Source organism: Neodiprion fabricii, chromosome 7 (genome assembly GCF_021155785.1).
Source record: "Neodiprion fabricii isolate iyNeoFabr1 chromosome 7, iyNeoFabr1.1, whole genome shotgun sequence".
NCBI lineage: Eukaryota > Metazoa > Arthropoda > Insecta > Hymenoptera > Diprionidae > Neodiprion > Neodiprion fabricii.
This window is the reverse complement of record NC_060245.1, coordinates 2393768-2417387: the sequence shown is the minus strand read 5'-3', so window position 1 is coordinate 2417387 and position 23620 is coordinate 2393768. Positions and strand designations below refer to the sequence as shown.

The following is a 23620-nucleotide window of genomic DNA, read 5'->3' as shown; positions in this document are numbered from 1 at the left end:
TCAATTTTCAATCTACAACATCATTGGGGGAAAGTAAATTCTGAAGAGGCGAAGGCCAAGGAGGAATGAATTCACGATTGTATGAACAGACTTCATCTTCGAACGTCAGGATGCTTGCAAAATCATATTTCAAAGTAACGACTATTTCAAACCATCCGAAAATGTCAAATGGTAGAAGATATCAGGCTGAAGTTAGTTACGCTAACGTAACGAAACGTCGGGCTAAAAAATCGTCATCATAGGGGAGATTAAAAGTGTCTTTCAACGAGTTGGCTTTTTAAAGTTAAACTGTATTTTGCTTACGATAGGCATATCTGAATCTCGGACATTTCTGAAGCTAAGCATTTCATGTTAAATGGCGAAGGACTCGATGAAGAATGTCTAACCCTAAATTCCATCACCGCAAAGTCGAGAATGGGTCAGAGTTGAAAAAGTTACAAGTATAATAACGAGTAGCAGGTTCCGGATTGTCAGAAATAGGAGCGACGGGTGCAGCTGCCGCAACTCCGGGGTGTTTTAACTGCCTCAACTTCCGGCCGTTGGTTAGCTTCGTGACGTCACTTCCATTTTGCGAATATTTAAGCACAACAATACCCGCGGTTATATTTAGTGACCGCATAGCATGAGAATCATGACTAGTTATAACACCGAACGGATGAGGTAAAACTCGATCGGCAATCACGCAACGTGCCAACTATTGACGATCGAATATTAATCCCCTCCACGTTTAGTGACTCACCTGATTCAGTTTCGTTCGCGATTCTAGAGTAAAAGAAAAAGATGTAATGATTACAAAAATATCCATCATCATCGGATCGTGTGTTGACGTTTTCACCGAGCGTCGTAAAGAAAATGGCGGAGTTTCTACTTCGTTATGTATATTAAAAAACAGTTGACCGAGGACCAAGGAAGGCAAAAAAAAAAGCTGGTTAACGAAGCCGGGATTTTTGTTTTTTTTCTTCTTACCAACTTCTGTTTACTTTTTTACGTTGTGCAAAACCACAGTGAGTGAGAAGATTAGGAGAGTCGCTGAGAAGTTCGCAGCACGCGCGGCTCTGTACAGGGTCGTAAAAACCGCTAGTATTTAAACGAGTTGCAGAGCTGCGACGCTGAACCGGCGGTGGCAACTGCAAGTTTACATCGCCGCAAACTGAACTTTCAATGCTGTAGAAAGCAAATTTTCAGCGAATATTATTAACTGCTCCGTGTAAACCGCTAGAGTTTCATATTATATGGATCGCGTGTCGATCTCGATCGTTGTTTGCCATCCATTATGTAGGCACCTAACCGATAATGTCCATTTCACAGCTATGAAAATCTGACCCCGATCAGGAGATAAGAATCGTTTATTTTCGATTTGCACACAAATTGAACAGGTTTTCATGTATTCTCGTGTTTCCAAGATTTCAGGGTAATTCAATATTGTTCAAAAAAAATGTTTCATTATAATATTCGAATGGAACAACGTCTGCGAAATGGGAGAAAATCGTTTCGACTTGTGGTGAGAAAAATGTTTCAACTAAAGTTGAAAAAATATTAATTCATAAAATCAGAGAGTCTACCTTTTTTCGGCGACCAGTAAATCGTGACATTTAAAATTTTTTTAATGTAATTTTTCAAATATTTCGATTATAGCAGGCTATTTGACATTAATATCTCGATGTTATTTTTTTTTTTTTGTTATATTGTTTTTAAATAAATATGTAAATGAGTATTAATATTTCGTATATATTTCTGAAATCTGAGTTACTAATTAGCCTAAAAATGAAATTTTCAGGTTCATGAGTAAAATTTCATGACATTTCATGACTTTTTAAGGATCGCATTGAATTTCATTACATTTAAATATGTTCAGGGTTTTTCAGGTTGTTGTACACTATGTATAACAGAACCCATGTTCAGTTGCAAGAAAAATAAATAAAACAAATTGAAACAAGTTAAAAAATGAACCACCCTAGAGTGCAGTTTTGCTTGAAAGGTTCGTCGCGGATGCAGCTAATGTGGATGACTGTACTTCGGTCGCACTCTACCTACTTTAGCCATATTAATCCCGCAGTTGAAGCGCGCGTCGCGAGCCTCGCGCGCGCTAAGTTTAGTTTAGTCAGTGTCACCGAGGTCGGTATTATACGTAGCTATACGTATAAGATGTGTACCTACGTGCATGCAGCCGAGCTACATAGTAGGTTGCATACGCGGGACTTAAACTAGCGGAATTACATTCTGCTACATAATGGTAGGAAGTGTAAGGCTGCGACGTTCGCGAAGAGATATCGCGATTCTTATCGTATGAGACCTCGATTCGCGATTCCTGAATAAGTAAATAAATGAATATGATAAGAATTTTGAAGAGGGATTAAAATAGCGCGTCAATATTGAGAGAGAGAGAGAGAGAGAGAGAGAGAGAGAGAGAGAGAGAGAGAGAGAGAGAGAGAGAGAGAGACGCAACTAGGAAGGCACCAAGTAGATGTTTACTATGATTATTTTTTATTCTTTATTTCGCTCGAGTTTATCAAGATAAGGGGGAATATATATTAGAGACACGGAAACGGAGTACAATGTGTATACATGTATGAAATTGATAGAATGTACAGAGATAGAAAATGCAGGAAGGTCGCGTCGATGCAGATTTAAACACAAAATGGCCGGGTATGTTCTCTGATAAGATGCAAGGTTACAAAGGTTGACGCTTTGACGTCAAGCGTTTCAACAAAAATGACGCGTGGTGCAACGCTTCGAACTTAATCAACGACTCCAGTCGACGATTCCTATTTTTTCCAATTTTTAATTTTTTTTTTTCTTTTATTTTCATCTTCAAGTTTTCAACGAATCAACATTAGTAAACAAAATACCACATGTTACGATACGATCAAGCTATCTTTATACGAATCGATTCAATCTAGTCGTGATCTTCGTTCTACTCTTTCATCCTGGCAATGACCCGGATCAATTGGAATTTCATTTCAATAAGTCTGATGATGGAAAATTGCGATAAAAAGTAACGAGGGGAGGTGAATATGTGTATACAATATTGATCGATCTTATTCCTACATCTAATGAAATCTGAGTAAATTTTTCTAGAGGCTTTATTAGATATGTATTAGATACTTGGTGGTGAAAATATTGTCGAGTCTCGATGATGAGGAATAAACTAGTCGAAATCAGAAAGCAAAAGGCAGGGTAACAATGTGCCAGTGCATTGCGGTCGTGTATGAATTGTATTAATTATAAGCCCGTTACGAAATAATGAAACATCGCAATTGCAAAATGGCATGCAATTGATCGAGACTTGAATCTGCACGATAATTGGCAATCACGATCAAACCTGAACAAGACTGTACAAGAGCAGTTCGACTTTGAGGACGGGGCGAAAATGAAAGTTTAAAAGGACCGGTTACATCAGAGATCGAAAAAAACGCCGATTTGTTTCTTTTTCTACGTGGTGTAATTCTATTGCATTTAAATATTTTATAATGAAAAAAAAATTGCTAATAAGTGTATACTCGAATATACCTCCGTTTGTAAAAAAAAAAGAAAAGAAAAACAATCAATAAACAAGTTATAATGTAAATGCCATGGAAATACAAAAAAAAAAAAAAATGTCAGCTTTTTTTTCGGTCTCTAATGTACCCGCTCCCTTGATAAAAACAAGTTCCATGAATGTTGCATATTACTACACCGATCTTAGGTACGTGAAACTTGTCTTAATAGATGCGAAACTACGCCGTGGAATGGAAAACGGCGTACGTACACAGGTGTGGAAAAATTATCGACGAGTACTGTTAAAGCAGCAACGCGGTTTCTCGAACGGAACATTGTAACTTCTGGTACGGCTGGTTGGTTGGTTGGTTGGTTAGTTAGTTGGTTGGTTAGGCGGTAGGTGAGAGGGAGGGAAGGGCGGGGGGGGGGGAGGGATAGACTCTAATGTCAAGGAAATCTTGTGTGTAAATCGCGTTTGTGTGTTTGTGCACGTGTCGGTTTTCCGCGAGTTCCTCCCGCCCCGCTCTCTATCACTCTATCTCTCTCGTTCTCCACCTTGTCGAGTGTTGTCGGAGTGCACATGTGCAACATATCGCGCAAAAACTAACCAGCTTTCGACCAGTGTGCACTCCAATACCACAAGACGTCGTATAACGAACGCGGTTACGCAAGAAGCTCTCCTCCGCCTTTCTTAGACTTTGAAGCAGACTGCCAAGTTTTGCATTTATCTTTATCTCTCTCTCTCTATCTCTCTCTCTCTCTCTCTCTCTCTATTCGCGTTTGGCACGGGATCCGCCGACGCGGTGGCTCGCGGAAAATGCGCGCATAAGCAGGCCTGGAGGGGGGCGGGGGAGGGGGAGGGAGGCCGACATTGCAACTGTGTGCAAACTCCAATGTTACAACTGCCATGCCGCTACATACTTATACTCTCGACGACTATGCTCTCGTTCTTCGAACTTGCGTTATTCGCCGGCCACGGACTTATAGACGCGGTACACCCGGTACACTCGGTGCAACAAGTTATATTTAAACGCCATTATGCACTGACCGTGTTATCCAACATTTGCATAGGCGTAACCTGCAACGTGTCGTTCGTGTCGGTGTTTGTAAACGAAAAATTCACCGATAACGTTTTAACAGAGTTGATGCTGAAGTTAGTTGGTAACGTTAGCGTAACCAAAATGTCGTAGGAACGATTTGTTACATTAGAATTTTAGAATTACTTCGAAGGAGTTGGCTTTTCGATACGAGAGCATCGTTTGCTTATCGTGGTTTAACATATTTCATACATTTCTAACGTTGCAATGTAACGAGTTCTTCTAAATCGATTTTGCATCGTTACGGTAACGTTACCAACTTCAACCTCAGATTCAGAACTCGTTATCATCCGTCAGGTTCTCTAAGTCTTCGAAAAAGGAGCTCTGCTGTCCTCTTTGTCGTAGAAAATCGTGATTTCGCAACTCTAGGATTTTAAAAATTATACAACGAAACATGCTCGTAGATCCTAAAAATCGACTATATCCGCGAATCCGCGAAGCAGCGATTTCTTCCTAATGTTTCGTTACCTTGACGTTAATGGCTTGTCCGTCCTTCTATCCGAGGAAAACTTGACGAGGTCTTTTAAGATTAATTTACAACGCCGTTTGCTAACAAGGACCGTGTGCGTCGATTTGGTGCGAATGGCACGGATCAGAATTGATCCATAGAAAATTGACAACGTTTATCGCGATTCCTCGTTTCAACCCTAGTCGGTCACACAAAAGTGATATTTTGCTTAAAAACTGAGTTCTAAAAGTCGAAAAAAAATATCCAAGTATTGCTTAAAGATCGCAAGATAAGCTCTCTCTATTTTCATAACGCAAATTGATTGTTTGAACATTGTAAAACATCGGCAAAGTTAAAGAAAGTGCCAACAATTTTTTCAGCATACGTTTGTCGTCAAATTTCTCCGCCAACGAATTACCTTCACGGAAATACGTTGTTCCTTTTTTTCGCCTACGTATATTTATAACAATCATAAACTATTAAGGACTTGCAGAAATTCCCAATCATTCCAAGGTTTAGCAATTTTTTTTAGCTGAAAGTGCAAAGAAATTCAGCGTTTTCCGTGGGATGTAAGAATAAAAAATAAAGTATTAAAAGAAAAAGAAAGAAAAAAAAAGGCTTCTGCGACTGAAAGGGTTAAGCGACGTTTGAGAGTTGCGGAAATTCTCGTTCCAAGACGAGGGACAGAGTCTGAGGTGCACTGCTGATGCGACAACGGCAACAGCACCAGCAGCTGGTTCCTTCTTCGTTACAGATACGTTTTTTTTTTTTCTTTTCCTTCTTGCTATAAAGACTCCGGAGTTCCGTGATCGGGTCTCGCGCGTATGTAGAGTGTGGAAAAACCGGAACACCGGGACATGTCCATAACCTGCGATGATTCGTTCGCCTTACCCGGGGCATCGATTGAGCGATCGTGCCGAGCTCGTTGCGAACTCGACTCGGGTCTAACATCTTGTACCGATTTACCGCATACCTCGGCAACGCCGACTCCACACTGGTAACAGTGGTTACCCCGTTTTATCGACATCCCGTGTCTCTCTGCGTCATTGCCTCTCGCAGGTTTCACTCCTGTTTTAATTACGCGTACGAGATTGGGTGTTCGTTTATCACCTTTCTTTCGTTTTTTTTTTTCAACCTCGAAACCTGGCGGTAATAGCGAACAGACCGTAGAAATCATTTTTCTCCGCGTACGATATTTGTAAAACCCGCTTACAACTCGAATTCCAAGATTATTTTCCTTTTCTCTGCCGATCGTGTTAACTTATTCTAATTTAATCTACAGTTCCTACCTTTTCGTAATCGCGTTCATCGGTAGTCCACCACCGTAAATTCGATCTTCATTGATGTTTCGCAATTGATTATTCTATTTTTTTTTTCATTTTTCGTTTGTTGCCGAATATTACTCCGATAAACATTAAGTATAAACTAATATTTTACACCTTTGTAATAGGAACTTCATCACCGTTTACCCATAATTCGCGACGTTAATAAATACACAGAAGTTAAGGCTTTTCAACAGCTTTTAAAATTTGATGAATTATTCGTCATTTTTTTATTTTTATACTTTTTTTATTTTTTAAATGTATCTGATAAATTCTCGTATTCACACACGCGTTATATTTTACGAATAATATACAAGATCCGTTTTTATATGTACAAGTATTTGATACGCAACGTTTTTATGAAGTACTATAATTGATTTATTTAATCGCACAAGTTTAACGAGAGCGAGAAAAATTCAACTCCGAATTTTATGATGCATTATACGTAAGATAAAATATTGCAAAAAGAAAGAGGAAAATATTTACGAACATTTTGATTCATCTTCGATAATCTTCCGTGATGAAATTGTAGTTTTCCTTTTTGAGATTTTACAAGTTTAACTTAATGTGAAATTAATTGATTAATTTATCCATCATCCAGCATCTTCCGTGACGAAATTTTAATTTCTCTGGTTTAACGTTCATCGATTATTTTAAATTCTTTACGTTTAAAGATTAAACGTTTGATCCAGTATGAAATCTTCCGTGATGAAAATATCGTTGGTTTCCTCTTCAGTTGATGACATGAAAGTTTTGCTGGGATTGTTCGTTTTTCTTCAAAGGAAGATTCGTTCATCCAGCTTCGGATCATCCTTGTTGCCATCTACGATGAGCGCATCCAGCGATGAGGTTGAATTCCCGCGATATTTTAACGATCTCTTGCAATATTGATAATTGAACGAAAATAATAGTAAAATGTTAAGAAACAGAATATGATATAAACAGCGTTCGATAAAAATTCTCACGTAGTTTTGAAAACGTCAAATTATACCATTTAATCGCAAAATCACTCCACAGCCATTTTTCCCAAGTGACGGTCAAACATTTTTTATTTTTATTCTTCTTGAGCTTTCGCGTGTAAAGAATTTGTTGTATATTGCTGCGCATGCATTAACTGCAGGTACGTTTTTAACCGCTCGTTTTGACTTTTAAAAATTTGTTTTGCCTTTTTAATTAACCAATTCTATCTGATGACTATAAAATACAGTTATAGCCACAAATACTTTGCATCTATTGATAAACATTAAACTATAAGAGATCGTAGTCATGCATAATGAAAGTAATTTTCGTGTTGTTGCATCTGAAATGTAGAATGCGAAGTTTACACATGGATTCTTCAACTTTTTTTTTTTCGTTCATGCACAACACATTTAAAAGTCATACATTAATAAGAAAATGATGCGGCCAGGGTGTACACTGTTCATGAAAAACCTGGAAGTTTGGAAAAAATCAGAGAAAAGTCGGAGAATTTAAGAATTGTTGTAAAAAACATTTGAAATTTTCAAGCATTTGTTTTTTTTTCTTAAATAGGTACGGCAATACGTATTTAATATAATGAGCCAACTTTCTTTTCTTGTTTTTACCAATTTTTATAGATCAATCTCGAAATTGAAGCTTTTTCCATTCAAACAACGTCGACAAGGTGTAATTTTTTTCAAATTCTTACCACTGACAATGATTTGTGAGTAAATTTTAATTAAAAATTTATCTTGAACCGTTTATAATAATGAATAAACAACTATTGACTTTACTCAACTTCGGCTCGGTGGTATTAGTGTGAAAAATAAAATAACGTATTCCTCGTATTGTCATTTGAATATCGGAAAGCTTCGATTTCCGAGAGCAAAGTTTTAAAATTGGATTTCAGAATTTCTTATCTACTAGTTTTTTTCTGTACAATAGACCAAAAAATGTTTCTCCAAAGCAAAGCACCCTGATGCATAGCCATGCTTTCCAAGAAAATCTAGACGAGTAAGGGAAATTCGTTTTTGAAATTTCGGTGTACACCCTGATTGCCTAATTTGTAGACGTCTCACCTTCCGTTATGCGTCGGGAAGCTTCCTCAAGGTCGGCTCTCGCATCTTTCAATATAACGAACATTAGGGGAAGCATTTCCCAGGGATACCGGAAACGCTCTAGGAGTTTGGTACTGTACTCTAATAGAACCTCGACGTTTTCACCTGTAACATAAAACAGATAATAAATATTGACCGTGCCGTTATGGACGCGCGAAGTCGTAGAAAATAGAAGCCAATGCGTAAATAATAAAACACCGTCATTGTATTCGACGATGTGTAGAACTGATGAACTCGGTTGGAATCAAAACTGGAGAGCAATGAGAAAATAAAAGGGTAACAATATCGAATTTTCAAATACCTGCCCGAAAGTCTATTTCGTAGAATTTCAAAACGTAGAAAACCGAAGTACGGAAAAGTCAAAACGAAATGTGAAGTATAGAAAATCAGAATATAGAACCGTCACGATGCTGTTGAATTCTTATTCGTTGTGAAAAAAAACTATTTTATATTACAGCTCTCTTTCTGTACTCTAACCTTTCTAAATTTTCACTTTCTCTGTAATTTCAAAATTTTGTAAAACCGATTTTCACGTCCTTCAAAATTCGAGATTGTGAATATAGAAACGGTAATTTCAACGCGAATTCCCGTACAATTTCCGCATTTGCAAGGGCACTTTGAAATTCCCGTTTACCGGACACCCCGTTAGTAATTCCCGACGAATCCTGCGATAAAATAACGAAAAACGTACCATTAGGCGACTAAAATATTGCCAACTAATTGCCGGTTGTCGACAAATAAGAATGAGATTGTTTTTCCGAGAAAATAATAATAATCCGATCCGTGGAGAGCTTATGATTACCCGGTACTAATGTGCAGTACGTATAGTTGGACTTGGCTCCGCCGCTTTTGCACCGTCTCGTCTTCGCAATTCGCTCCCTCCTCTTCACTCGGCAGCTCGCTTCAATGAGATAATTCATTCCGACGAATTCACTTCCATATCCCCATTATTTTTTATACCGCAGCCGAATTATTTCCGCGTTCTTGGTTCGCGATGGACGAGGTGCGTAAACTCTCGAGTTTCGAGACTAGGCTTTCTCATTTCTCGAGTGAATTTTTTTTCTAGGGACTAGAGAATCCTCGACTAGGAATTCCCGGGTGTTCTAGAATTTTCGAGGATTTTCTAAAAGTTTGAAAAAATTGTGAAACTGTTAATATGTATCTTAACTTCCTTCCCTGGATAAGCGAAGTTTTTTAATGGTCGTTTTCTTTTTTTACACTCTGTTAAAAGATACATTTAAATGAGGATCCAATAAGGTTAATGTACTCTCGAAATATTTAAGAGACGCATACCTAAAACCTCTATAAGAATTTCCAACAAACTTTTCCTGCGTGAGAAAAAAAATTCCCAAGATTCCTGTAAATGCCCCCTCAACTAATTTCAAGTCGTAATTAATTCCGGGGTGAAAATAACAAAACGTAGGCGAATGTCGCGTTTCGCATGCGGAGAGAACGCAGCGAAGGATATCTGAAAGGTCGATTTTCTCGAGTGTGCGTAGCGCGATACGACGGTGAAAACCGGCGCGTTCGTCCTTCTATGACATGATATATTAGAGTCGTAGGCGGCCAATGAAAGCTGCGAGCCGCGAGGCTCCGCCCACAACATCCGGAACTGTTTTTAAAACGGAAATGGCTCCTCCCGGCGCCGTTCGCGGCCGAACCGTAAAACGAATTGGAGAAAGAAGCGAGGAAGATGCGGCGGCGGCGGCGCGTTTCGGCCTCAGGTGATGGGTTCTTGCTTTTTTTCTCATACGGCAGGCGTATCGAACGGCCGAGGCGTCGGTCGGCGCTTGTACCGGCGTCTCGGTCTCTCTCCGGACGCCATTTTGCTCCTATGTTATCCAGGCGTAGACGCGATCCGGGCAAGCAAGGGGAACGAGGCGCGAGACGGGCGACGAGGAAGAGTAGGAGGAGGAGGAGGAGGAGGAGGAGATAGTATAAACGCTAGTCAGGAATTGTGTTTTATCCACTCGACGACGCCGCAAACGATACGCTGACAATTAATGACGACGACTACTGACGTGGAAAACCGTTGGAAGAATCGAGTGATAAATATGACGCGTCGCGACGCCTCGGATTAGGTATCAGGAGCAGCGGGGTGTACAAGTGTACCCTTTTACTTTTTTATTTGAGAACTTGGATGACATTCTGGTACCACGCACAGCAACGGACATGAATTTTGAAAAGGAAATTGACCAGCAAGAATGGTAGAATTTATTATCGTGATAACAAACAAGGGAAAGGATCCCGCGGAATTTTTGTGGAAATTGGATCTCGGTCGAATTGACTGGATTTTAAATATTTTATAAGGGTCCTGTACTAAAGCGTTGAGTGTACTTTTGGTTTTTTAGCCAGATTTTCCCCCAAAGACCGCCCCCAAATATGCGGAGGTAAATCGTTTAGGTATCTCGCAATTCGGGATTCACCGTAATAAGTTAGATTATTTGGAACCCGTTGCAACTATGATATGTAATATCCACTAAAATATTAGATCTCGACGACGGAACTTGAACTTGTGGAAAAAACGACAAATTGTTGTCAAAAATTTGACAAAGTATGGAGTTTATTGTATTCTTGAATTACGATGCGAACGGAAACCCAGAATGAAAAAGTTCTACAAGCCACATTTTTCGATGAGTCAAAAACCGTGACTCCTTTTTATATCTTCACTGCTTCCAAAATTGCAGAAACTAACCTTAGAAATGTTAAAAAATCTCCAATTAATGTTTGCTCGTCTATCAAGTGTTTAGCCTGACTTTGTTAACGTCGACGTAATGTTATTGCGAACGACACTCGTCACATCCTTAAATTTAGAGTGATGATTCGATCATCGGTATCATTCAATAACATCGCTTGGGTCTTATTTATGCGCAGGGTCTGAGAATTATCGAAAAAGCATGGAAGAACGTTCAGTTGGAAGTTCAGCAGCTGAAGGATGACGAAAACTGGAACGCCTCTGTGATCGGAGATAACAATTTTGGCGACAAAGGTAAGAAAAGTATGCAAAAATTTCTACATCACAAACTTCCTCCAAGATATCTCTGCATTGCTCCGTAACCTTATCATGATACATACGGAGAATTCTAAGAGAGATAATATCAGTCCTCTTCTGTTTGTTTAAACGTGGCGGCGTCGTTGAAGAAAAATATATTAAACGAGAGCCGCGACTTCACGTTGCTACGACCAAGTGGGACCATTAATGTCATGGTGTATTAAATATCGCCCCACGTCTGCGACTGATAGAGTATACATTATGCTTTTCATCGCTGATCGCGTCGCGCCCTTGAAGTAATTGAAACGACGATCAAGCGGCGATCGATCGATCATCGAAACGATGATTCGTTCCGTGAGGAGGATCATCGAACGCTTGCGCAGTTTTCGCAACCAAGTCGAAACGAATTGGTTCGATTATTCCATTTTATGGATGGAGTCCTCGGACGGAGTTTGCTGTGCGGATACCGAGGAGTCGTAACACCTACAAACTTTCCAAGTTTCCCACATATACACGGTGCATTTGACTGCTGCGTGGGTATTAGAATGATATGCATCTCGGTATACGTATACGTATATTGCAATACGCGCCGGTATAACCAAGAACGGCGCAAAGCCGTTCCTCCGCAATTTCGTTTTACGACTTTTCGTCGCCAGTCTGTCAGTCAGCAGGGCGACTGCAATCTCAAGACCACGTCGCGGTTTTCACCCGAATCTTGGATCTCCGAATTCCTCCATTTATCGAAACAAAGAAGCTGGAGACTGGTCTCAATAGATGCGGAATATAAACGAAACGTGGAAACTGGGTTAGGTACTCCAACACTGTCGGAAAATTCAGCGTGTCGATAAAAGTCCGCACCGATTAGTGTAAAATTAAGCATTATCGGTGTAAGTCGTTCGATTCTTGAGACCAATTGGTCTCAAAATTAATACTGAAATGGTGTGGACTTCTGTAGTAGAATATTTCCGGTGTTACATTTGACACCACATTTATAACGATCAATTTTGGGACAAAGTGGTGGAGTGCAACTCCTAATCCTTTCAAACCCTTCCGAGAAAATATCCAAACATTTTCGCCACTACCGTGAAGTCGTCCGGAGTTTGTCCAGAGTTGGCTTATCGAGTTGGCCGAGTTTCGGTTATCGGACACTCCCGACTGGCTGGTGGTGCTCTTGTGCCTTTCGTATGCCACAACAACGTGCAGAGAGAGGCGAGGCAACTGCACTTCCGGTCCTTCAACAACAACTCACTACCCGGCCAATCGCACGTAGTAACAAAAGCGGGTATTAACTTCTCAGAATTATCCGCGACACAACGTAGCCACAATATTATGCCATGATAGACTTTCAGTGTTATTGTTACACGCTGCCTGGCGTATCGCTGTTGCACGTATGGAACCCTCTACTTATCGTTGGGCTCGTGCTTTGGATCCTTTTTCCGTTTCTGGTAAGCGAACAATTTCATCGGTATTAAAATCCACCATCGGAAAAGTATCGCGATCGACCTGGAAGGTGATTTTTTACATGGTGTCGACACTTGTTGTGTACTCCCTTCCGCACGCTATTCGAAAGGTTTGGACCAAAGCGATACGACAAAGATGGGACAAAAGTATAGAACATACATTTTATTTCCTTGCATGATTGATTTCAACTGGCGCTTTCTTGTAAGGATCGATTAAGACGGATGAAAAAAATCGTACGTGTAACCCATAGCATCAGTGCTGTGCCAATCAGCAGTTGAGAATGAGGATATAAAAGTAATTCGTAAATTGTTATTAATCATCAGAGATCGTCACAAATATTGAATTACCAACTATTTAAGTGATAACATAAAATATTCTATATCTTTGGTGCAAATCATTGTTATGTTGGATAAATTTTGGTCCAAGCCCAACGAATTGTTCATCCGTAAAGTACAAGAGTGTCCACGCCACGCCCTGATTTTTTCACCTTTGTTTAAGTTCAATTCTCTTGGGCAATAGAGAATTATTTGGTGTTTGAAAGAAGCGACTCGAGGTCTCTCGAGTTTGAGTGTGTATTTCGGAGCATTTCCAAAGTTCTAAAATTTTAGAGTCCTCTGTATTGTTGAGAATTATACACGTCTGTTCACACGTGATACCGGGACAGTGAGAATCCGGTGAAATCATTGATTGATACCGTGAAACTCTCCGTGAGAGGATCAGCGTTCAATGGGAAACCTGATCCTTCGCTGCAGGCGAATTGCGAGGTGGATGGAAATGTGCTTCGATCACCGAAACTACAAACGGGAATTTCAGTTTTCCAGAATCAGGTTGCAGGCGGCGAGGGAATGACGAAACGAAGAGACAGCGAAGGCTATCGGATCTGCGTGCTATGCAGAAACGGGCGGTGCTTTGTAGCAGCGATACCGTTGTTGTTTACCAGTGTAACGGAACTCTCCATCCCGCATCCGACCGATGTGTGGCTCAAACGCATCCGCAGCTCGATGAAACTTTCAATTAAAAATTTTGTTGATTTGCCCCCCCTTCGTCCGAACTCCAACCACGACGCACGTTCGCATGGACACGGACATGCGGACACTTCGTCGCTTCTACGCGCAGGTATCTGTTTCCGGTTGTGTTTCACATTTCCGCGTTATGTTGCACCGCTTCGGAACGGAGTAACCAGAAACTCCGAGTGATTTTAGAATTTATCCAGTGTGCCTTGGAAAGGATTCTTCGTTCAGATCGGTTTCTATATAATTTAAGGGGTGGCTTTATTATTTATAGTTTTAAGAACATTCAGGAATTTTTTCATTTAAATTGATAACAAAATGACGGCACGCCGCACGTATGAGTAGCGAACGACCACGTTTTGAAATTGATGGCATAGGTATCTCGGTCAATATTTATCCCACAGACTTGAAGTTTTTACGCAATCTTTAAAACTGGTTTATCGATTCAAGCTCGTGGCTAGATTTTTGAATTTCAATTCCGAAATTTTTTTATAGAAATTTGATCAACTAATTTTTAGTCGAAAAATTTAAGTTTTTGTTCATAATCGTGCATATTTAAACGTGATTTTTTTTTTCAACAAATGGACTACGAGCTCAAACCCGAAAAGGTTTTTTTTTTTGCTTGTTGCAAGTTGGACAGTGATGTCAGGAGATGATAAATTTCAATGAAAAAATTCTAAAATGTTCTTGAAACTATAAATAATAAAGCCCTCAGACTCAAATTGCATTAAGTATTTTCATTTCTTTGACCCTTCTCCCCCCTGAGTGAAGAGTGAAACACCGAGCTTTCCGAGCATTCCGAAATTATAGCGACAATGAGATTCGAAGGTGGTTTGCAAAGTGTGTTTCGAACATTGACGGAGCAACTTTCGTTTCAACCTTTCACGATTTCGAGGTTATATATATTATATATGTTTCCAAAGACGAGTTCGGAACATTGGAAGAATGTCTGGGATTGCAGAGTTCAGCAGCTATTCCGGTGCAGTGCAGTTTTCAGCTTGCAGCCACGTTGCTGCTGATGTGCGGCTAGACTGCAGCAGTTGAGAGAAATATATAAGGATCACTCGCCGGCTTTTACGACTTCGGCATTTCGGAAGTTGTAAAATTCTCCACCGTCGTCAACTGTACGGATAGAGTAGTACCGAACCCTCTTTTTATCCGTCTTTCTCTCTGCTCCCGAGGGCATGAAATCCTGTGAAAGCATTCGGTGATGGTCGATCGATTGCGATTTCGAAAAACGAAAAATCTAATCGAGTTAATTTTCTCTCATCGTTTAATTCCGAACGTTGCTGTTTACATTTCGTTTCACGTGTGAAAATTATGCCCGTTGAAGAAGAGAAACCTATTAAAGCAAATTTATGAAAAACCGTTTTCTCGACAAATTAAGTTACACGATGGACGTAAATTAAACGAATCTCTCGAAATTCTCACCGCTTTGAATCGATATCCAAGCTTCTGTTAACAACTTGTAAAAAATTATCGCAGCTTACGTTCAAATAAGTTGGATAAATCTCGTAATGAAATGACTAAAAATCGTTGATTTTTAATTCGCCAAACTCCTTAGCGCCGCGGCTTCTGGCTTTCCATATTGCAGGCGTTGATCGATTTAGACGCAAGCAATTTGGCGCGTGAGAGAGAAAAGGAACGGAGAATAAGAGACTGGCATACGAGTTGGAACGAAGAGTCGATGGGGTGTCCTTAGCCCGATTCTCTTTGGCCCCCCAACCCCCGTTCGGTCCGCGTTATAAGAGCTGAGAAGCTCGTAATATTTTTACGATGTTTTTGTAATGGGGGAATTCTAAAAGAAAGTGACAGATCATTTAACCCTGTGCCTCGTAAACTTTTCCTCCCGGCTCCCGATGCCACAGGATGCAGGGCGAGAGTCCCGGGCTCGCTAGACTGTGACCGAACGATTTTACTACCCTTCGTCGTCCTCGCCACCCTGATTTCCTGGCTCCTGGGGGAAGGAGAGCCGGCGATGCCCTCCGGCCAGTCCGGCCGCTCCTTAAATCTCCGCTTTCCCCTCGACACTCCCCCGCCGACAAAGGAATTAAATAGAAGGAGGCTCAACAACGATCGACGAATAATTTGTCAAGATATGTGATTTCGGGATTCACGATTGCTTGGTAATTAATTAACAGGCTTTAACGATTCTCGGCATTCTGCTGACGGACAGATTCGTTCGTCACGTTCGTACCGATCTCGGTATCAATTTTTTCTCCCCATGAAACAGCGGAGGATAGATACAATTATAGATGACCTCTGGTAAATGTACTGAAAGTTTGCTTTTTTTTTCAAATTTGAAAAAAAAATTCTGGAAACCGGTAGCAAAGTTTCTGAAAACAAGTTGTAAATTTTTACGGATCGACTGGAAACTATTTTAATAACCTATGGAACTTTACATAAATCGGCTTTACGGAAAACGGTCTCAAGATTATTGGAATGTCTTTGAATCGGCTAAAACATTAGTGAAGATTGTTGTTAAAAAGTAGAACGAATCGAATATCAATCTGGTAGAAATCGGTTGTAAACGCTTTGAATGCCTCGAGATTTTTCATGTAAATCGGTTACAATCTTTTTTTTTTCAAATAATTCAAAAACTTTGGATCGGTTTAAAAAATCGTAAAAATTCCAATCAATCGACGATAGCGATCTGTTAATTCAAATCCTTAGAATCTCGATAAACCTGCAAGGAAAAATGCAAATAAATCGCAACAAAGTGAGTTTGTAATTGAGCTGAAATTTTAGACCGCGAAAGATAGGAGCGAGGGTATTTTTCGCGTTTTTCTCCTCTTCGCGGGGTGTTTCGGGTGTTCAACCTTCGTTAATCCTCACTCCTCGCAGCGCAATCCCTCATCTCCCTCTCGGCGATGCGATGACCAAACCTCACGTTCAGAATCCGCGGTGAGTCACGAAGCGACTCGTCGTTCCCCCCTCGTCAACAACGCCGCCCATGCGGCTCCGTTTACAAATTAGCTGCTTATGCGAAAAACGATATCCTACCTGCAGCAACGCCGCGCGACGACTTCTCGACCGCCGTTAGTTTGTAATCAAATTTCTCTCTCTCTCTGTCTCTTTTTGCCTCCAAATCACGGTATTTTATTCTCGTTTTGTCAGATTGATCGAGTAAAAAGTAAATCCAATCCAATCGATATTGTAATCATCGCTTCCAATAAATCGAATCCCGATCTGCGTTCGTACAATCTTTCTCCAACGATATTCGATTTCCTGAATTCTCGGTTAAATTCAAGTGGGATGCTTTTTTTTTTTCTTACACAAAGAGAAAATTTTCCCAGAGCTCATAAAATACCGCAAATGAGCAATGCTATCTAAATATTCGATGAACATTGTATCGAACATTGATTATCGATCGGTTTTGCAAAATCAAAAGGCGGAGTCTGCAGCTGGAATTTCGATTTCCTCAATTTTTTAACCAGTCTTTTATTCTTCGATGAAAGAATTTTTCAGTGTAATTTAGAACTGGCGTATATTCAGTCGTCGTGGAATCAAATAAAAAAAAAAAAAAACGACGAGCGTCTTTTATCGCCGGCTTTATACGCATTGAATATTATAATCGATGAAAGCTACGGTTGTGTCCACGTCGTTTTGAACTGGATCTCAAGAGCTATTTTCTCCCACTCTCACTCTTGGTTTCTCCGAGGCTTAACCGTGGAATCAAATCTGTTTAAACGATAAATATTTCAGCACGTAGCTCGGGACGAGGATCGGAAAGCAGCGCAGCCTCAAGTAGGTACGATCGCTATCGACGGATCATTACAGTCGGACTGTTTATACGAGTCTCATGCCTAAACGTTGCCGACCAGTTGAGACGTGAAAATCCCCCGAGAACGTGTCGCCGCTGGGTCTCTAACAGATTTAAAACGCCCCGCGAGTCTTCAACGGGTGTTCCAGTTTTAAACGATCTCGGTGTCGGAGAATTTAGGAGGCAAATACTACTTTGCGGACACAAAATCAAGGCTCATTTTCTCCAACTTATTTGCGAAAAGTCAATTATTTTAACTCTACCTTTGTAATTATATTTTCTAATGAATTACGTAGGATTTTTTCGATTCATTGAAATTCAACGATATTATGTTGGATTTGTGACACATTTTTTTTATTTAGAAAGAAACAGAAAAAGAACAACTGTCCGCTTCAAGTTGACGCCAGTTTTTTTTTTTTGCAAAATATTAATATTTATGAAAAATTCTACGCACTCTACTAGATTTTCGCATTTTCTTAAAAAATCTTTTTCGTTTTTATTTTCTTCTTTTTCTAAATTGAAAATTACGACCTGCAGGTAGTCGCCCACGGAGGTAATTGAAAAAAAAAACTTTTTTCTTCCACGTCGAGATTTATATTAACACGTATGAAAAATAGAAATAAAAAAATATCAATTTGTTTTTCTTAAATAAAATGTAAAAAATTATTTCGTGTACGCAAAGAGTACGTATTACTCCTTCAACTGTAAGAAAAATCTCAACTTGACCCCAGAACCGACTTTAACGTAGAATTTTAAAGTCAGCGTGTTTCAAAGAAATTTCTTTCAAAACGTTGAGGAAACGTGCGAATCGCGGTGAAACCGAGGCTGAAAGTAAGCGCGGGGATAAGAGCCGTGTTTACCCGATTGTTTACACCATTTGTGCGCAATAGGAGTTTGCTTCTCGCCGCAGAGCGGTCAGTCAGCTCGCTTTGCTCTTCGAACTCTTCCACGGTGGCAGTCGAGCCATTATCCACGTAGAACTAATCGCAAACTTATTGCCCTTTGACAGTGTGTGTGTGTGTGCGTGGTTGCGTGTTGCACGGTTTTTTCGAGTGTGCGCGACGCCGGCGATAAAGCTATAAAGCGAGTCCTGCTGCCGCATTCAGCAGCGGCCTTAAACCCACTCCGAAGCTAAAAGGTGCAAGAATCGGGGCTTAAACGGTGACCCTTCTTCTTTTATTTCTTTTATTTCTCTTTGTGCGCTTACGCGCCTTTTGATTTCACGATTTGAATTTCGCGCGCGAGGATTTACTCGCGGAATAGATGAGAAACACAATTGCACTGATCGAAATTTCCACACTGGAAAATTTGGGCAGGATTGAAGAAATCGAGTGTAAACAAAACTCACAAATAATTTCTCCATCAAAATGTTACCAAATGTACTTTTGTCAGAACTGAAACGATTTTTTGAACAGACCACAGAAGCAATAAATTTGAATATTCAGATTCTAATTTGTAGAGACAGCAGACATATTTCAAATTTTTATCGCGGCACAATTTTCCAATTGCAAGCTAAGAACGTCACGACCTTTCAAATTCTGCCCACAAGATTGTGCTTTGTAAAATGATATATTCGATCCAAAATAACTCTTTGTACGTATTATCAGTTTTTCAAATTTCTCTCCGTATTGTTTTCATAGAAAAAAAATTGCAATTTTTTGCTTGCTCTGTCATTTCCTCCTACTTTGTTCCGATGATGTATTATAGCAAAGTCTGCAGTGACTCGTCAGTCGGATTTTACGTCAACGACGACAAAAGATACAAAGAACCGAAGCGTCGATAAATCTATGCGTAAAACTTCATCTCCGATGGTGAAACGCGCGTGTATATATATAAAATATAAGGTACCTGGATCATGACCCAGCATGATCCGAGGGGTGCGAACTGGGTGGATAAACGGTTATACTCCTCGGGCCATATAACGCGACGAAGAGAGGAAAGGAACGAGCGGTAGACGTCGTCGTCATCGTCGTCGGGGAGACGCGGAGGTCGTTAAAAATTTAACTTGTCAAAAGGAGGGTTGAGGAAGCTGCCGCCGCTTTTCCGCAAGTTCGAGAACTGTCTACTTTGATTTTCTCGAATTTGAAATCGTCTGTTAGTTTTTCTCTTCAAACTTCATTCGTAGAAAGGAGTACCTGAGCCGTTTTCGCATCATCATTCTGACATACCTCGAATTCAAACACGATTCGGAGACATAAAATCGTACAAAGGGGTCAAAATTCGAGTACGAAAAGACGCCGACGTCGGATTCGAAAATTATGTTCCTCTCTTTCCATTCCATTTCATTTTCTGGTAGCAATTCATCTTCGAGGCGAAGGGCTACTAGATTTTTTACGCGTCGTTGAGTGGTAGGAAAATAAAAAAGAAATGAAAGAAACGAAGAGAGTCGGAATCGAATTTACGAGCTGTTTAGCCAGAGGCACTTAAATTTTTAGAGGGGGGGGATCGGTGTGTATCGGTCGGTCTATTAGGTTATGTGAGGTTTAACACGCGTTAGGATTTAGGTTGAACCAAACTTGGGCGGTGAAGCACAGAGAAACAGGATTATTGTTGGTTTTATATGTTCCACATTGAAAGAGCCGACAAAACGTCGTAAACGTGCCGCATAATGGAAAGAGAGACGGGGAGAAAAGGGAGCAGGACGATTGGTTCGACACGCAAAGGTGAAATTACAAAATACATTTGAAATCGCGTACGAAAGTTTCGGGGAATTGGTTATACTCAGACAAAAAAAGGAAACGAAAAAAAAGAAAGAATTTTGATAACGAGATCGATTGAAATTTTCATCGATTCGATATCGATTCGAGTATACGCAAATTTTAAATAATTATTCTGACATTTCTCAACTGTTCGAAATTATAGAAGAAAAGAACAGACAACGGATAATTACATTACAGAAGGGAAAAACACTGAGAACTCATTGCCGATATTTATATGAGAATGAAATTTTTCCTGTCAGGGATAAAGATTGGATCTAATCGGATAAAGATGTATATTATAGTGCATCAGGACGGTCTGCTGAATCTTTGCTAATGTCGACTGATGGGCGGGTTATTAAAAGCGTCAAGTCAATGGCGCGCGATTCAGACTCGTAAAACCGTAGAGGTTTACAGCCCCATATAACGACCATAATCACCCCTGGGATTCTGAATTCATCCCCTTCTGTTTCCTGGTTTTTGATCAACCGAGGCGCGTATCCTACAGTATTGGAGTCGGAATTCAGCGAGGCGTCGGTATTTATTATATTATTCATTATTATATTATTAATCCCAATGATTTTCGGATCTAGCTTTCGTAACCGATTCGACCGTTTCGCCTCAAGCTTTGCCGATCGCTTGGTCGATAGACTAACAAATTGTAAGAATAAACAAAAATAATCGATTATCGCACGGCATCGATTTCGGAAAAAGCGTGACCCTAATATCTGCAATCGCTGCGAATGAAGATGAAGATTTCGTCAGTAAAACAATTCTCCTAGAATGAAAGTGTACAAAAAAATTTACAGAATAAAGGATACATCATTAAAAATGAATAAAGTCATGAGTAAAATATGTGAATTAATAAATAAAAACAGTGAGCAGTTATCGAATGAAAAGTTAAACTTGGAAAAAAAAAAAAAAAAACAGAGAGAGAGAGAAACGAGAGAACGAAGGAAGGAAAAGAAGTCGGCAGGCAATCAGTAGCAAATGGGGCACAGCGGGCTAATTTCTTGGTGGTCAAGAGGAAACGGTTAAACGCCTGAAGGCGCTTTTCATGGGTAGAACTGCGTCCATCCTTTTGGGATGCTGAAGAAGTAACAATGACTTTAAAACGTGCGTGCATTGGGTGTGTGTTTATGGTGCATTCCGTCGTAAGCCGGACGCTCGTTCATTTCGAGTTGCGAGTTGGTCAGTTTAAGGAATTATACTCAGTTAGGAGGCCGAATACAAGCGATTTTTCAAGAGCTTTTTTTAGGAAGAGACATTTCAATTTGCTGATATAAAAATTTATGTACGTGTTGGGGAAACATTGAACTTAATTCTGATATTTTTTATTTGTAAAAATAATGATTTTTAAAGCTGCTATAGTCGATCTCTGGGAGAACTTCTAAAGAAGAAGTCTTAATTTGTTTATAAATTGGAAAATATTTATCAGCGAGAAAAAACCTTCGTTCAAGGACTGAAAAATATGTTCAAAAAGCTCGTGCAAAAATTTGAGATTGATCGGTTTAGCCGTTTCCGAGAAATCTTGCTCACCGACTTTGAAAAAAAGATTCTTAGAAAAACGCCTCTTAAATTTTGTCGGTCGCTTTGCGCCTTACTCCCGCGTATTTGGGGTTCGGTTATAGGCGGGTTATATCAGAACTCGGTAATCACTCGCCGGCCAATAACCATTCGAGAAAAAATCGTCGAAACGTTACTGACCTGTCGAAGTCAGAAGCCAGAGTTACTAAATTTCACTCGAACAATGTGCGGCTTGTCTGCCTTGCGATCCGGAGTCGAATGCTCGAATAAAGGAGCCGGTGCGTGTGAGAGTCAATTTTCAAATACATACATAGACGGGGAAATCGAGATCGTCGTTTTTGGTCTGGTCGACAATTTTTCTAATCAAGTAACACAGAGGCTCGCATGAATTACCAGAGATTAAAGTCAGCCAGGCTTGAAAATATTCACTTTTCACAGATTTAGAGAGACTTTAAAAAACCCCCTTGTCAATATTTGATAAATTATTTACGATTATATCAAGTCGCGGAATGAATAACGAGTTTGCTTATAAAAGTGCACCGTTGTATTAAACTTGCAATAATAACGATAAAATAATACTGACAGTCAATTTTTCGTTGTTTCTAATTTTCAGTCTTGAAATTATAGAAATCTATTTCACGCTTTGGAATCTGCGCGTAATCTTACCAAATATCGATCACTTGCATCCTCATAAATATTCTCTATAATTCTGTACGATTAATCAATCAAAAAAAAAAAAAAAAAAACAAATTGCGAACCTCCATATTAATCTTGTGGCCCCAATTATCCTACACGTATTTTTTGTACGTTGAAAATTTGCGTTACCGTTTAGAAGCTGAAATTATCGACGCGTCTGAATTTCGACCACTGCAAAGTTTCTAGTATAATAATATTTCCTGAACCAGAAATTGTTTGTTTATTTTGGTGAGAAATTTGCGAGCATAAAGATAATGCAGATATTCGTTTAACCGACGTTACGTAGCGTGGCTGGAAATGGAATTGAAGTAGAACGAGCGACTAAGTTAAAACAAAAAACAAAAAAAAGAAACGAAGAGAGAGGGAGAAAAAAAAACTGGGGGAATTGCGTATAGATAAGTGAATAAATAACAAGGAGGAGACAATGATAAGGTCAGCAATAACGGTATTAATTACGAATAGTATAATTGGCGGCGATAGATAATAATTATTGAAACGTTGAGCAGGCGTATTAAGCAGTGCTGCGAATGGATCGGACGTCGAACAATGAAGAGTATTGAAACCGAATCGCGAGAAGACATTATTGCAATCTCTTTGAATGTGGCACTGTCCCTGCGAAGAAGAGACTCGCTATTAATTAATAATATATGAAACGGAGAAAATCACGGAGACAAAACTCGCTTTTTGTACGAACCGCCTATTAATATACTCTCTTTCACTTATCTCGCGACTAATTACGACTCTACAGATTACTCTGTCAACTCTGAATCCCTCGTCGACGATCCCAATAATTTCTGTTTACTCTGTATTGAGGCTCGAAACATTGGGGAGGGGGGGAGAAAAAAATTACTGTTTTGCAATATTATAGAACAATATTTTAGGATCATAAAAAAGTGTCCAGTTCATGCTATGGCAAACATATTTTTTTGAAAGGTTTTCAATTCTCGATCTTGCCACAAAAATTTTTAACGCATTTTTCTCGAAAGGCACGTTTTTTCAAACTGGGAGAAAAGATTACTTGAACATCGTTGCACGGATCGATTTGAAATTTTGACA

At 39.7% G+C, this 23620-nt stretch overlaps 1 protein-coding gene and 1 long non-coding RNA gene across 22 annotated transcripts in view; one reads left to right on the top strand and one right to left on the bottom strand.

The window, feature by feature from the left end:
- LOC124186398 (protein doublesex-like) overlaps nucleotides 1-23620 on the bottom strand; it is an 81071-nt gene that overhangs the window by 23436 nt on the left and 34015 nt on the right. For 18 of the 21 annotated variants that reach the window (XR_006871652.1, XR_006871653.1, XM_046578083.1 and 15 more), the window contains one exon: nucleotides 8381-8524. Coding sequence is in view for 16 of the 21 variants with exons in the window: in XM_046578083.1 (XP_046434039.1) it covers nucleotides 8381-8524 (144 nt within the window). In the remaining 5 variants the exon portion in view is untranslated. Of the gene's footprint in view, nucleotides 1-739; nucleotides 763-6311; nucleotides 7645-8380; nucleotides 8525-23620 lie in introns of those variants that run through there. The other 3 variants (XR_006871654.1, XM_046578089.1, XM_046578088.1) reach the window with 3 other exon arrangements.
- The window catches only part of LOC124186401, a 212270-nt gene continuing 199946 nt past the window's right edge, over nucleotides 11297-23620 (top strand). Inside the window, exon 1 of the long non-coding RNA XR_006871656.1 lies at nucleotides 11297-11408. This is a non-coding gene — a long non-coding RNA (uncharacterized LOC124186401). The remainder of the gene's footprint in view (nucleotides 11409-23620) is intronic.